The following is a 13,474-nucleotide window of genomic DNA, read 5'->3' as shown; positions in this document are numbered from 1 at the left end:
CCATGCCTTTCTTTCCAATGATAAGTTCCTGTAGCATGTTGTTTGATAGCTCTAAACATTGCAACCTGATGTTATTTCTGCCATGCACAGTGATTTCTGCTGTGTGTGAAACTGTTATTATTTGCAATCTTGCCATGTCCTTTTGAGCATGTTATAGTGTTTTCTGGAGATAGCTCAGTGTTCTTATTTTGTCATGCTTTACCTTTACATCATGCCCATGTCTTTTGTTTTCATGTTGAGGTGTTGTAGCATATTGTTTTGATGCTTACTAGATGCCTAGTTGCTGTTTTGGACAGCTTGTCCTTCAAACTTGTTTCATGTGTATATGTTGAACCGTTGCTCCGTTTTGAGTGTGCTTTATATAAAACTTGCTTAGTTTTGCATGAAGCTTCATATTACCTTGTTGCATCCATGTCTTGAATGTGTTTGCTTGATGTTTGTATGCATTTTGCATCAATGCCATGTTTAACTTGTTTTGCTCATATCTTCTAGGCCGTAGCTCCGAACTAAATGAACTTTATATGTAACTTGACTAGAATTTCGTGTAGATCATCTTGGTGCATCTTAACTTGCTATTTAACAACTTGAACATCAGGTTTATTCAGATCTGGACCAATTTCAAAATTTGCATATGAGGACTTACCGGAATTGTTATATGTTGTTTCCGGTCTTATTTAAACTTGCTTTGATATGTTGCTCTTGTATGCATCATCTCTTGCCATGAGTAGCCTCATATAGCCTTTGTCATGCATCATGTTTGGTTGTGCATCATGCCATGTCTATGTGTTGTGCGTTTACCTTGTTTGCTTCTTTCTGGTTGTGCTCCTTCTCGTTAGTTCCTGTTTTGTTGCGATCATGAGGATTCGTTCCTCTACGCTTGGTTCGGCTTCATCCGTTCGTCTTCTTCATGGACTCGTTCTTCTTCCTAGCGGGATTTCAGGCAAGATGACCGCTACCCTAGATCTCACTACTATCATTGCTATGCTAGTTGCTTCGTTCTATCACTATGTTGCGCTACCTATCACTTGTTCTTCAAGCCTCCCAAACTGCCATGTCAGCCTCCAACCTTTTTCACCCTTCCTAGCAAACCGTTGCTTGGCTATGTTACCGCTTTGCTCAGCCCCTCTTATAGCGTTGTTAGTTGTAGGTGAAGTTAAAGATTGCTCCATGATGGACAGGATTATGTTGGGATATCACAATATCTCTTATTTTAATTAATACATCTATATACTTGGTAAAGGGTGGAAGGCTCGGCCTTATGCCTGGTGTTTTGTTCCACTCTTGCCGCCCTAATTTCCGTCATACCGGTGTTATGTTCCTTGATTTTGCGTTCCTTACGCGGTTGGGTGATTTATGGGACCCCCTTGACAGTTCGCTTTGAATAAAACTCCTCCAGCAAGAGCCAACCTTGGTTTTACCATTTGCCTCACCTAAGCCTTTTCCCTTGGGTTTCCGGAGCCCAAGGGTCATCTTTATTTAACACCCCCCCCGGGACAGTGCTCCTTCGAGTGTTGGTCCGAAACGGACAGACTACGGGGCCACCACGGGGCAACTCGAGGGATGGTTTTACTCGCAGGCTGACCTATCCGTTGTGCCCTGAGAACGAGATATGTGCAGCTCCTATCGGGATTTGTCGGCACATCGGGCGGCTTTGCTGGTCTTGTTTTACCATTGTCGAAATGTCTTGTAAACCGGGATCCCGAGACTGATCGGGTCTTCCTGGGAGAAGTAATATCCTTCGTTGACCGTGAGAGCTTGTGATGGGATAAGTTGGGACACCCCTGCAGGGTATAAACTTTCGAGAGCCGTGTCCGTGGTTATGTGGCAGATGGGAATCTGTTAATGTCCGGTTGTAGAGAACTTGACACCAGATTCGAATTAAAACGCATCAACCGCGTGTGTAGCCGTGATGGTCTCTTCTCGGCGGAGTCCGGGAAGTGAACACGGTTTTGGGTTATGTTTGACGTAAGTAGGAGTTCAGGATCCCTTCTTGATCATTGCTAGCTTCACAACCGTTCCGTTGCTTCTCTTCTCGCTCTTATTTGCGTATGTTAGCCACCATATTTTACTTAGCCGCTGCTGCAACCTCACCACTTTACCCCTTCCTTTCCCATTAAGATTTGCTAGTCTTGATACCCATGGTAATGGGATTGCTGAGTCCTCGTGGCTCACAGATTACTACAACAACAGTTGCAGGTGCAGGTTATGCGATGATCACGACGCGAGAGCGATGTTACTTGTTTTGGAGTTCTTCTTTTGCTTCTTCTTCTTCGATCAGGGGATAGGTTCCAGGTCGGCAGCCTGGGCTAGCAGGGTGGATATCGTTTGAGTTTCTGTTTGTGTTTCATCCGTAGTCGGATGTTGCTCTTATGTATGATGATGTTGTATTCGTGTGGCCTTCTATGCCTCTTGTATGTATCCCCATCTATTATGTAATGTTGATGTAATGATATCCACCTTGCAAAAGCGTTTCAATATGCGGTTCTATCCTTGGTGGGACCTTCAAGTCTCTTTAGGATAGTATCGCATATTGGGCGTGACAAGCAGCCCCGCACCGCCACCAGGAACCGCCGTCCTGCGCCAGCCACTCTGAGCAGAGGAGAAGAAGGGGCCCCGCCGCCGCCGCGCCAGCCGGGGTTTTCCCGTCAGCGCCAGCCGGCGGTGGGGGTGAGGAGGGGGAGAGGTGGGGACGAGGGGACCGGTGGCTAGGGTCCCCCCCTCCCCCGGCGCTCGCAGGAGCGTCGCGGGAGGGGAGGAGGGGAAGGAAAAACCCTTTGCTCCGTCTACCTAGTTGCAATTAGTCTTCGTGCTTTTATTATATTGTATGTTGGACTAATGCTTGCCTAGTGTAGCTTTCATTCCGCTGCTTACTATATAGGCTCAGTTTACCTGTTTGTCTTCAAAGCCGCCGAGTTTTGAAGACTTTCATGAAAATCGCCTATTCACCCCCCCCCTTTAGTCGATAACTAGCACTTTCAAGCTTTTTTCTGGACAGCGGAGGAGAAAGTTAACGGAGGGAAGTGCTTAGTCGCTTGGGATACAATCTATAGACCAATCTGTTTTGGAGGGCTTGATGTTAAGAACCTGCAGTTGCAAGCATTGGCACTACAAGTCAGGTGAGAATGGTTCCGGAGAACTAACCCCGATAGGCCGTGGCAGGATATTCATATGACCGTAGACAAAAAAGCACGGTAAGTTTTGACAGTCTTGTTAGCATCAAGGTGGGAGATGGAGCCAAAATTCTTTTCTGGAGAGATAGATGGCTGCATGGCCTGGCCATTATAGATATTGCACCATAGATTCACGACATGGTTGACCTACGGACACGGAATCGGCGCACGGTCCAACAAGCTTTGGAGGATAACAGATGGGTCCAGGATGTGGAGGGAGACCTCACCATCACAGGCCATATTCAGTTCCTCAACCTATGTAATGCCATTGCTACTACACAACGAGACGATAGCTCCCCAGGTAAATTTGCATGGCCGGCTGATGCTTCTGGACAATACACGGCCCGCTCTATGTACAACAGACTATGCCAAGGGCTAGAAAGGTTACCCTATGCTTCATGCATATGGAGGAGTTGGGCGCCGTTGAAATGCAAAATCCACGTTTGGCTGACTGTCCAACATCAGATTTGGACTTCGGATCAACGAGCCCGACATGGATTACAAGATCAACCATCGGCCTGTTTTACCTGCGTGCAAGAGGAAGACAATGCAGAACACATACACATTCAATGTACATACGCCAAACAGGTGTGGCACAAGTGCATCATTGGTCTAAACTTGGAGGTGCCCCATCCGCATGGGCAAGATAGCCTATTGGACTGGTGGCTACAAGGTAGAAGAAGTTTTACACGTGATGACAAAAGAGGCTTTGACACGTTGGTAATTGCAGTGGCTTGGTCGCTTTGGAAGGAAAGAAAGGCGAGGGTGTTCAATTTGAATAAATCGATAAAAACTGTGGACGAGCTACACAACCACATCATGAACGAGATCAAAGATTGGAAGGAGACCGAATTAGGTGTTGGAGTTTAAAACCGTTTTGTTAGAGAGTAGGCTTTTGAGTAGTTGTGGGTGTAGGTGTTTTGGCTCACTTGTGTTGATGTTCGCATCACTCACAAGCTCTTGTGTAATTAAATTTCTGCATTCTATAAAAATGTGGCACGCCATTGACGTATCCTCGAAAAAAGAAAGAATTAGGACCGTGCAAGCCTTTTTATGAAAAAAACAACACCCTCACCGTCTGCATTCCTGCTGCCGTCTAACCTTCTCGTCCCTGTTACGTCGTTCCTGTTCCACTCGACAGAAAATTCCCGATCGGGAAACCAGATGGAAGCCGACGCCGCCTCCTCGCTCAAACCCCCGGCGCCAGAGGAAGCCTCACAAGAGGATCCCTTGCCAGTGCACTTCTCCTCCTCCGGCGCGGCTGCCCCCGCGACCACGGTGACGTCTCCCGGGGCAAGGGAGGTGGCGGCGGCGATGGAGGCAGTGGAGCGAGACGCCGCCGCCATCGCCGAGAGCTACGCCTCCCTATTCGCCTCCCTCCGCATCACACTTTCCAACGTACTCGTACTAACCACAGCCGCGAAATTTCCAAGTTTCCTTCTTCTATTACAGTAATTATTACAGTTCGCCGAGCGCCTAATTCGGCTGCTTTGACACACGACAAGGTTACCTCGACGTCAGCCGATAACATGGAGTGCTTGGGCGAAGTCGTAGGCCGCCTCCAGGAGTCAGGTGAGGATATTTTCACATCTACTAAGCTCCTGGAGTATGTGTCCTCCGCTGCATCTGAATATCTGAAATTGTGCGTTCAAGGGTCGCACCCTTTTTGTATACTTATGTAACTGGGACTATAGCATTTCCATAATTTTTTTTTGTTAATTGACAATTGTTAGTCTCTTGTAATAGTAGAGGACAAACACCACACACAGATTAGTCAACCATATTGCGAGTTTTATATTATTACTGTGTTTTTGCAGCACTTGAAGCGTCTTCCAGAGGCAATAAGTACATCCATTCATGCCTGAGGTGATTACTTTGAACTAGTTTCTTTGTCTTCCGCTCCGCCGGTACTTAGCTATGTGTTTCATAACTAAATTTGAGAGAGATATTCCCCCCCCCCCCCCCCCCCCCCGAATTACAAATTCGGGATAAATCATATACTTATACTACTGATATTGGCTCAAAATCAAGTTTGCTTTCAGGAATTCCTTTCATCACATCAAAATGTTGCAGTTCCATAGAGCAGAAAAAGCTTCTTAGACAACGGATGTATTTTGTTCTTTCCAAAATCGTGTGCTGTTTCTATGCATTTGTATTGTTTCAGTTCATTTTGTCTCTCTTGCAACTGCTTTCTGGAGCATAATATGATGTATGTTGCAGGTTAAATGAGGAAATGCGAGGCTTGGAAAGCCTAAGTATGCAGCTGTATCCTTTTGTTAGTTGCTGATAACATATAGTTCTGCCTCCGTGTTGTACAACTGGTGAAAGATCATTTTAATATGATTAAATTACTTAGTTTCATAACATCTTTGCATTGCTCCTCTTGGAACTATGTTGTATCTTAATTCCTGGAAGAAAGATTATGCGGAAGATCGTTGATTCACTAGATTTGGCTGTTGATCAGCTGCTCCACCTCCCGTAGTTCATGCATACTATCAGTAGCTTCTACTCCCTCCGTTCCCAAATAATTGTCTTTCTAGCCATCTCAAATGAACTACAACATACGGATGTATGTAGACATGTTTTAGAGTGTAGATTCACTCATTTTGCTCCGTATGTAGTCACTTGTTGAAATCTCTAGAAAGACAATTATTTAGGAACGGAGGGAGTACAAGGTAACTACCACTTACATGTGTTCTTGGCTCACTTGCTTTTAGTTTTTTGTCTAACATGTACAGATATGCAAGAGGAAGTGCTTCAGTGCATATTTCCAAAAAAGAAACAACAATATTTTTTAGCAAAATGATAAGTTTTCATTATCCTATTACTGATTATTCTTTTTCCAAGTTTTTGTGTGATTTAGTATCTACTTTGTGAACTAAAACCACGATGAGTAAATCGGAACAGAGGGAGTAGAATGCATGGAGTCACTGCACATATGCATGATAATACCTTCTTGCCACCATTAACTTATTTGGAAAATATTGAATGTTCTTAATACTCTAGAACGGCCTCCTTACCAACTTATACTGCATATAAGAATTTTTTCGAAGTCATACTCTTATGAACTTTAACCAAGTTTATAGAAAATATATGAACATTTAATGTAGTTAACAGATGGTTCTTATATGACCTCATGAGTTTGACTTGGCATATGCCTTTATTTAGGATGCCTTGAATATTTACTTTTCACATCATTAAGAAACATCTCTATGGCGTGCAGTACTTATGGTTGCAAATTAAGTGCTGCAGGAACTTCTGATGAAATTTATATTCACCAAGTAGCTGTCACATTTGAAGAGGCAACCAACTACTGTAAATCTGAAGTGGTGTGTACAAGCAACGGAGAAGTTTTCCTCTTCCACTGACATGACGAAATTCTCCCAACTCTTTGACTTTATTGTTCTTCCTTATGTGTATTTGGGATCAAGGATATGTATTTGTTGAGAAATAACTATTTGCAACTCTTCCATCCTTTATCTGCTTGCATACCTGTGTCTCGGGTTGTGTTTGTGGAGTGGGTCATTCAACCTATGGACACAAATGTTGTTTTTCTCTGTAAGAGGAAGAAAGAGCAATAAATATACTTTATTTTTATAACCATTAGCTTATCTTACTTACGTTGCTTGCTTACTGTTGGATTTATTTCAGTGTGCTCACTTGTGATTGTATAAACTTATCTATGATAATCAGTTCTGAATGTTTATTTCTGCCAACAATTTTAACCATTCTCATATTTAAGTGAATGATATCAATAATTGAAGGCCTAGGTGTGTTATGAAGTGAAGCTGGAGATAGTTCATGACTTTTTTCACACCTGCACAGTGGATCTATGCAACTTGTGTTGAAGGTAAACTTATTGTTTTCAGATGTTTCCATTACCTATGCCGCTTTATGCATATCTTTTACTGCTATGTTCAAAGTTTTAATGTCCTTACTTGAAAGGGTACGCTGGACGTACAATTGTCCTTTATGGTACAAGGGCATAGGGCCCCCATTGGCCCAGATGGTTGTTGATTTGCTGTTTGTTCCAAACTATTTTAAAGGATTGACACACTATTTTTAATTTGTCCTTGTTTTTCACTGAATAAATCTTGAAGTGTTCATAAATGTTAATAATGAGAACGACTTTCCATTCTTCACAATTGATGGTTGATGTCAGTCCGCTGTGTTGTTCAGATCCCAGGAGAGTGAAGCTGCTCATCTAAAATGAGCGCAGAGAATTAATTATCAGTTAATTGCCTCAAGTTGTGCTGCAACATGCAAGACGAGTAACATTTTTCAGACATGGTAAAGTTCTGATGCTCATGTTCACAATAAAACATTGTATGTGAGCAGATGTGGTAAATTCATTTAACTTTCTTTTTTGAAGGGAAAATTAATCTCTAGTTCTCTACTCCTAATGGGGGAGTCTGTTGTGATGGTAGGTCCGTTGTCATTTCGTTAGTAATCGTTCGTTTTCCTCCTCCCATTGACCCCCACCTCTTCCACTGGTTCCCACGCCTACCCATTTTTTCCCTTCCCTCCGCACGACCGGTTTTTTCTTACCCCCAAGCATCCCACATCTTACATTCTTAAGAAGTTTATCCCCTACAACCAATTCTCTCAACATGCACACGATCCACATCATCATAGACATGCATCCATCCAACTCAGCAAATCCACCACCTCAGCAAAAGAATTACACGATTTAAGTCGTCTGGTTTAATCACACATCGGTTCCTCTTCCTCTTCTGAAACCCACGAGACAATTACTCTTCTGAAACCCACCAGACATTCCCCTCTTTAATACCCGAGATGGACCGTCTCTTAATCTCAGCCCCCACGGCTTCTGTTTCTCAGTTGTCTGCACGTCCATCTTCTCTCTGGTCAGAAATCTTGAAGCCTTCATGGAAGATGGGCATCAATTATGAGCTTGCGCTGCCCCCACTCGATTGCAGACGACCCATCCCCAACGCCATCTCCTAGGTCTGGCAGCCCTGGCCTCCAACTTCTCCGGCGGCCCGAATTTTTGCTGCGGAAGCGGGACTCTGGAAGCCGGGAGCCAACACGTTTAGGTCGGGCCGCTGTTCCATTGCCGATCCCCAGAATCCCAGATCCTCAACGAAGGCACAACCGTTGAGGATTCTACCCACTGTTGCTCTACCAAGCAGGAGGGCCTCGCCTAGAGCCAGTTGCGTGGATTGTGCGTTGTGGAATCAGCTTATGCTTCCGACGGATTCGACGACCGCGGCAAGCATTGGCGACCTCGTCTGCTGTGTCCTAGAAGGGGGGCCATGAAAAAGTCTTTATGCTTCCACGCCTCTGTTGTGGAGGGGAAAGGGCGAAGGTAGATGGCGGACTGGTGTGTGTTTTGCTGTTTTGCAACATCGCCCGCGGCGCCCCCGCTTCCACCATCGCTCTCTTCTACTGCGTTCCGTACACCGTCTCTGATAGACACGCTGTTATGATAAATGTATATCGGAGACCTTTTATTGTTTGTGTGCAAGCAGTGCTATAGACACGCTAACCGTTGTTGTGTGCAGGATGACAAGGTCGTTGTGTTCAGGCCTTCCAGGACATCAATCCCTCATCGTTCAGGTACTTTCTGGTTTTTGCAGTTTGTTCTTTCGGTGTCATGTCGCTGCAGTAGTGCTTCTGCTCATCTCGTGGAACTGTTTGGCCAGCAATTGAGTACCTAAACGACAATTCAAATCTGCTCCAATCGATTTGTTTGGATGGTGTTGGACAAAGACACATCATTTCATTGGATCATATATCCTACCATATGTGCCTCTGCATCAAACAACTCCGTCACTCTCCATCCAGGTTAACAACACTTCGTGCTCCACATGGATTTTGCAAAGTGCCTATTTCACTTGGAGATAAGATAATGGATATCATTTTAGATTATACAATGTGATTTTAATTGTTTCCATTTTTCCGCCACCATCCATCGGGTGGCGAACCTGACGCCTCCACCAGTCGGAGGAGGTGAGCTTGGAAAAATAACTTCAACTTATTTGCACATTTAGTCTTTAGACCAGAAGTTAATTCACAATTGAGGGAAAAAATGCAGTGAGGTTGTATCTTTTGGAAATGCAAATTAGTGAGGATCTTTGAAGAAACTAAAACATCGAATCTCTGGGCGGACTAGATTGAGCCCATTCAGATCACAACACGTTTTTTTTTTTTGAGAACCAACACATTATTTAATTTTATTCTAACCTATCCTATATACGCTGTCAACACGAATCAGTGGCCTTTTTTCCTTTGTGTTTATTGTTCTATAAAAGAAGTACTCTTTGATCTATAGAGTTCTAACTCCTAAGGATTTTGATTCTGACATATCATATATATATACCATGAACACCAATCAGGGGCCTAATTATTGGTTGTTTATTTGTGCTACAAAAGTAGTGCTCTGATCTTCAGAGTTCCGACTCTGTAGGGAATTCATAAGCATTTGGTCTGTAAAACTTGACCATTGTAAACTAAAACTACCAAACGAACAGTTGAGACCCATCTAAGTCCGAAGGATTGATTCTCACATATCATATATATACTGTCAACACCAATGACGGGCCTATTTATTGTTTGTTTATTTGTGCTATAAAAGTAGTGCTCTGATCTTCAGAGTTCCAACTCTGTAGGGAATTTATAAGCATTTGGTCTGTAACACTTGACCTTTGTAAACTAAAACAACCAAACGAACAGTTGAGACCCAGGACCCATCTTTTCCTTAAGTAAGATAGATGGCAGTTCACTTTACTTTCTCCTAACAGGGGTGAGCACTAGCAACTGTCCTGGCTAAAACTTTGTGTGTTTATTAATTGACGATTCCTTTCTTAATTATTTGGTGGTTTATTGGTTTTCTTCTTTCTATTTTTGAGCAATTATGTTTAGAACAGTCTTCTATGGTCGTGTTATGCTTATTTTGCGACTATTATATTTATTTTATATGTATTTGTTCAGCCCCATCCTCATGTCCACTAATAAGACAGTCAAATTTATCAGCACTAACCCATGCTTATTTCTCCATTTGCTGATTGTAGGATCTTGCTATCACGGCCAGACAGAGCAATTAGGTACGCCATGATATCTCTCCAAATAAACTGACCTATTTCTATTTCACAATTTTCTTCTAGATGTGCAAACATTCATTTGGTCTTATACAAAATTAGTTTTAACGGTTTTGGCCAGCTCATAATTGTGTTATTTCCTGTAATATTTTCCTGCCTAACATCATAACATCAGATGTACGATCCAATTTCAGCAGTTTGATGAGATACGAAGTGAGAAGATGCATCGATGTTAACTTTTTTGTGCTGAAACGTGTCACTACGATAAATATCATACACTACATGTCTTCACTTTGTCATATCTCTCTAAATCATTGTTGAATTGTCCGCCGCAACGCGCGGGGGTATCATCTAGTCTCAATAGAAAGCCAGGAGATCTCCCCGATCGCCGCCGCCGCAGCTGTACCACCTTTCCCTCCATCTCGCCTCATTCCTGCCGCCGCACGCCTGGCCGAGATCTAGGCCTCCTACTTCATGACATGCACGAACAAGGATGGATTGATGGGGTCTGGCGGTGGTGGCAAGCATCGGCAGATCGGAGGGCAAGGGTGGGTTGCGGTTCGTTTGCTAGGAGGAGATCGGAATCTTGGCGCCCATGGAGGAAGACGCAGGTTGGCCCGGCCAACGAAGGCCTGTGAATTGGTCTTTGTCCAGGTAAAGTTTGTCACTTTTGTTTCTCATTTTGTGTCTTCTTCCCCATGAAGGTCACCCGCGGAGATTGATTAATAGGCAATGCTAGGTTAACCACTTATGTGAAACTTTTTACGTGTATGCCTAGATTGCTTACTCAACCTTGCTAACTCAACCACTTAATGGTAAACTGAAGTATCAATCATGCTTGTTGGCTTTTCTGTACGTGTATGCCTATTTACCTTGTGTATATGATGACCCATTGCCAGCCATAGAACGGTTCTGAATTTAATTTTGTCAAGTTCAGTTCATATTTTATTTTATTTTCCATGTGGCATTTAACAACTACTATGTAAAGTTCACTATAATGTTGCTGATGATAGATTAGTGCACCATATTCTTATAAGTTTATTAGTTACCGCAGATCGGTCGGCCACCACCGCTTTGACTTCTCATATATACAATCTCTGATCATTTAAGGTGAGCGATTAGTTCAGGTCATGTTACTTCCAACTATAGCTTTCTCTCTGTTTATAGTTCAGTAGTAGTGCATATACCAATTCGGCGTTCTTGATCATATCCAAAATTGTAATTTCCATAGTATTTTCTTCTGTTGTTACAACTAATAAATTTCGTGTGCTATATTAGGAATGAATACAGGTGCGTTGTCTGATGAACATAGTACGTAGGTGCTTTAGTTATTATGTCAAGAGGTAATCCTATTATTCTAACTTGATACTTTCACTACATTCACTTCCATGTTTGGTCCTGGGATCAGCATCACATAACTTGGTGCTAACTCATCTCAGAAATCTACTACCAAGACTTGAGTCTAATAAGAAATATAATAACCTATTGTGTTCAATTGTTAAATATTAGATAATTTGTAGAATTACATGAAGGTGGAGCGGCGAGAAGAAACGACGATTGTCAAAGGGGGGAGCCGGGGGGGGGGGGGCATTCCGTTACTTCTTGCAAGGAGAGGCTGGTTAACAAGAAACAATGATTGCTGAGGGGAAATAAGAGAGAATCAGTTTGTCATTGTATGAATGAAATCCGTGTGCCATCACTTCTTGCAGGGAGAAAATGGTTAAGAAAGAAACGACGATCTGCCATCACTTCTACTAGCAGCACATGGGCAACACACGGAAAGTAAATTAATATTGGTGTATGTATTTTCTGTTCCTTACAAAATTTCTATTGGAGGCTTTAAACTCTAAAATAATGAAGCGATACACTTTGGAAGTTCGTTTCCTAAATATTATGATTGGTCTACTGAAGCTATCAGTTATAGTATACACTTTACTGTTCATCTGGGAATTACGCAACAATGAGATAGCTTATTTTGGTTATTCACTACTCTGTTTATTGTTAAGTTGGTATTTAAAAGCCTCACTAATATGATTTTTCTTATGGAAATTAATAGATTGTAATATTATTTTGATTCCATTTCAGTACTCCCTCTGTTCCTAAATATAAGTCTTTTTTAGAGATTCCCCTATGAACTACATATGGATGTATATAGACATGTTTTGGAGTGTAGATTCACTCATTTTACTTCGTATGTAGTCCGTAGTGGAATCTCTAAAAAGACTTATATTTAGGAACAAAGGTAGTAGTTGTTATTCAACCTTGAACTTAAAAATATAAAAGGTAGGAAGCGTTTTTGTTAGGAACTGGCACTGGCAGTGATCTGCCTATATGTTAATAAGAGAGAGTTTTGCGGCGTTAGCATTACAAGGCGAAAGGCCTATGGCCGCCCACAACGCACCCTGAAGCATAACTAAACATACACTAATCAGGCCTAGGGGGTGGTTCATTCTCATAGTGCGATCATAAGCATTGAACAGTGGGCTGGAGAAGGAGAAGGTCCTGCTTGATCAGGTCAAGAACTCAAGTGCTTGACAACAGTTTTATAGGCTGCTAAGTGAAGGTCCATCATTGTGAAAACTCAAGCATTATATTACTCTCTTGAACTGGCCCTGTCTTCTATATGAGTACGCAAGATTTCCCTGCCCTCTTGATCAGGTTGTGTCAAAAACAAATTAGTGTCTAGAACACTCATATGTCTTATCCAAAGGCACTCATTGTGAACACTCATTAGTTGTCTGGAAGTTCAGACGTGAATATACATCTGAAAGGCTTCATTTTATGAGAAATAGAAGGTTGCAAATTTTCTGAATGTTGATTAAATACATTTTTGTGGGTAAAAAGATTCTCCATTTCTGCACAAATATTATTAAACATTATGTGTGTACAGACCCTATCTATTTGTAGGAGTGTTACTACTAACCGGTATCTTTTTTTAGGATTCAAGCAAAAGTATCAGAAATATGTCCCTTCCACGTTTCCATCTTTAAGTGCAGGTACATTGTATTTCCCCGTCAAACAAATTCCTTGTAACAATTTTTGTTGGTTCATTTCCCTATGCCGAGTTAGGTGTTTGTGGCCAATCCAAACAAGCCTCGCTATTGAAACTTTCGGAGACAATCGCAGAGAATTTTGAAATTACTCCACAGTTTTCCTGCAAGTAAAAGGTAGTGTCGTGAAGTTTCCAGCTTAGAACCCATTACAGACCAGCTTGATAGCCTTTCGGTATATGTTTAGAGGCAT

At 42.4% G+C, this 13,474-nt stretch overlaps 1 protein-coding gene across 2 annotated transcripts; it reads left to right on the top strand.

Annotated features, from left to right (window-relative positions):
• Positions 1–4,256: 4,256 nt before the first annotated feature.
• On the top strand, positions 4,257–12,213 carry LOC123044899 (uncharacterized). Of its 2 annotated transcripts, none has more exons than XM_044467784.1 (9): positions 4,257–4,568; positions 4,676–4,742; positions 4,988–5,036; positions 5,391–5,435; positions 5,590–7,020; positions 7,350–7,460; positions 8,696–8,750; positions 8,837–8,978; positions 10,205–12,213. In XM_044467784.1, exons 1-5 carry the CDS (start codon positions 4,335–4,337, stop codon positions 5,615–5,617), a joined length of 423 nt encoding a protein of 140 aa, XP_044323719.1. In that variant the 5' UTR covers positions 4,257–4,334; the 3' UTR covers positions 5,618–7,020; positions 7,350–7,460; positions 8,696–8,750; positions 8,837–8,978; positions 10,205–12,213. The 2 variants fall into 2 exon arrangements, with proteins under 2 accessions (XP_044323719.1, XP_044323718.1); XM_044467783.1 differs by having other exon boundaries at positions 5,586–7,020.
• The last annotated feature ends 1,261 nt before the right edge of the window (positions 12,214–13,474 follow it).

The sequence above is a fragment of the Triticum aestivum genome, chromosome 2B (assembly GCF_018294505.1).
Source record: "Triticum aestivum cultivar Chinese Spring chromosome 2B, IWGSC CS RefSeq v2.1, whole genome shotgun sequence".
Classification (NCBI taxonomy): domain Eukaryota; kingdom Viridiplantae; phylum Streptophyta; class Magnoliopsida; order Poales; family Poaceae; genus Triticum; species Triticum aestivum.
Note: the sequence above shows the minus strand (reverse complement) of the source record. Positions and strands in the feature narration are given on the sequence as shown.

Bases quoted from the DNA above. Each gene is read 5' to 3' on its own strand.
- LOC123044899 (XM_044467783.1), top strand. From the start codon at position 4,335: ATGGAAGCCGACGCCGCCTCCTCGCTCAAACCCCCGGCGCCAGAGGAA. The intron at 4,569-4,675 runs GTACTCGTACTA...ACACACGACAAG, and splicing joins TCCGCATCACACTTTCCAAC to GTTACCTCGACGTCAGCCGA. The intron at 4,743-4,987 runs GTGAGGATATTT...GTGTTTTTGCAG, and splicing joins AGGCCGCCTCCAGGAGTCAG to CACTTGAAGCGTCTTCCAGA.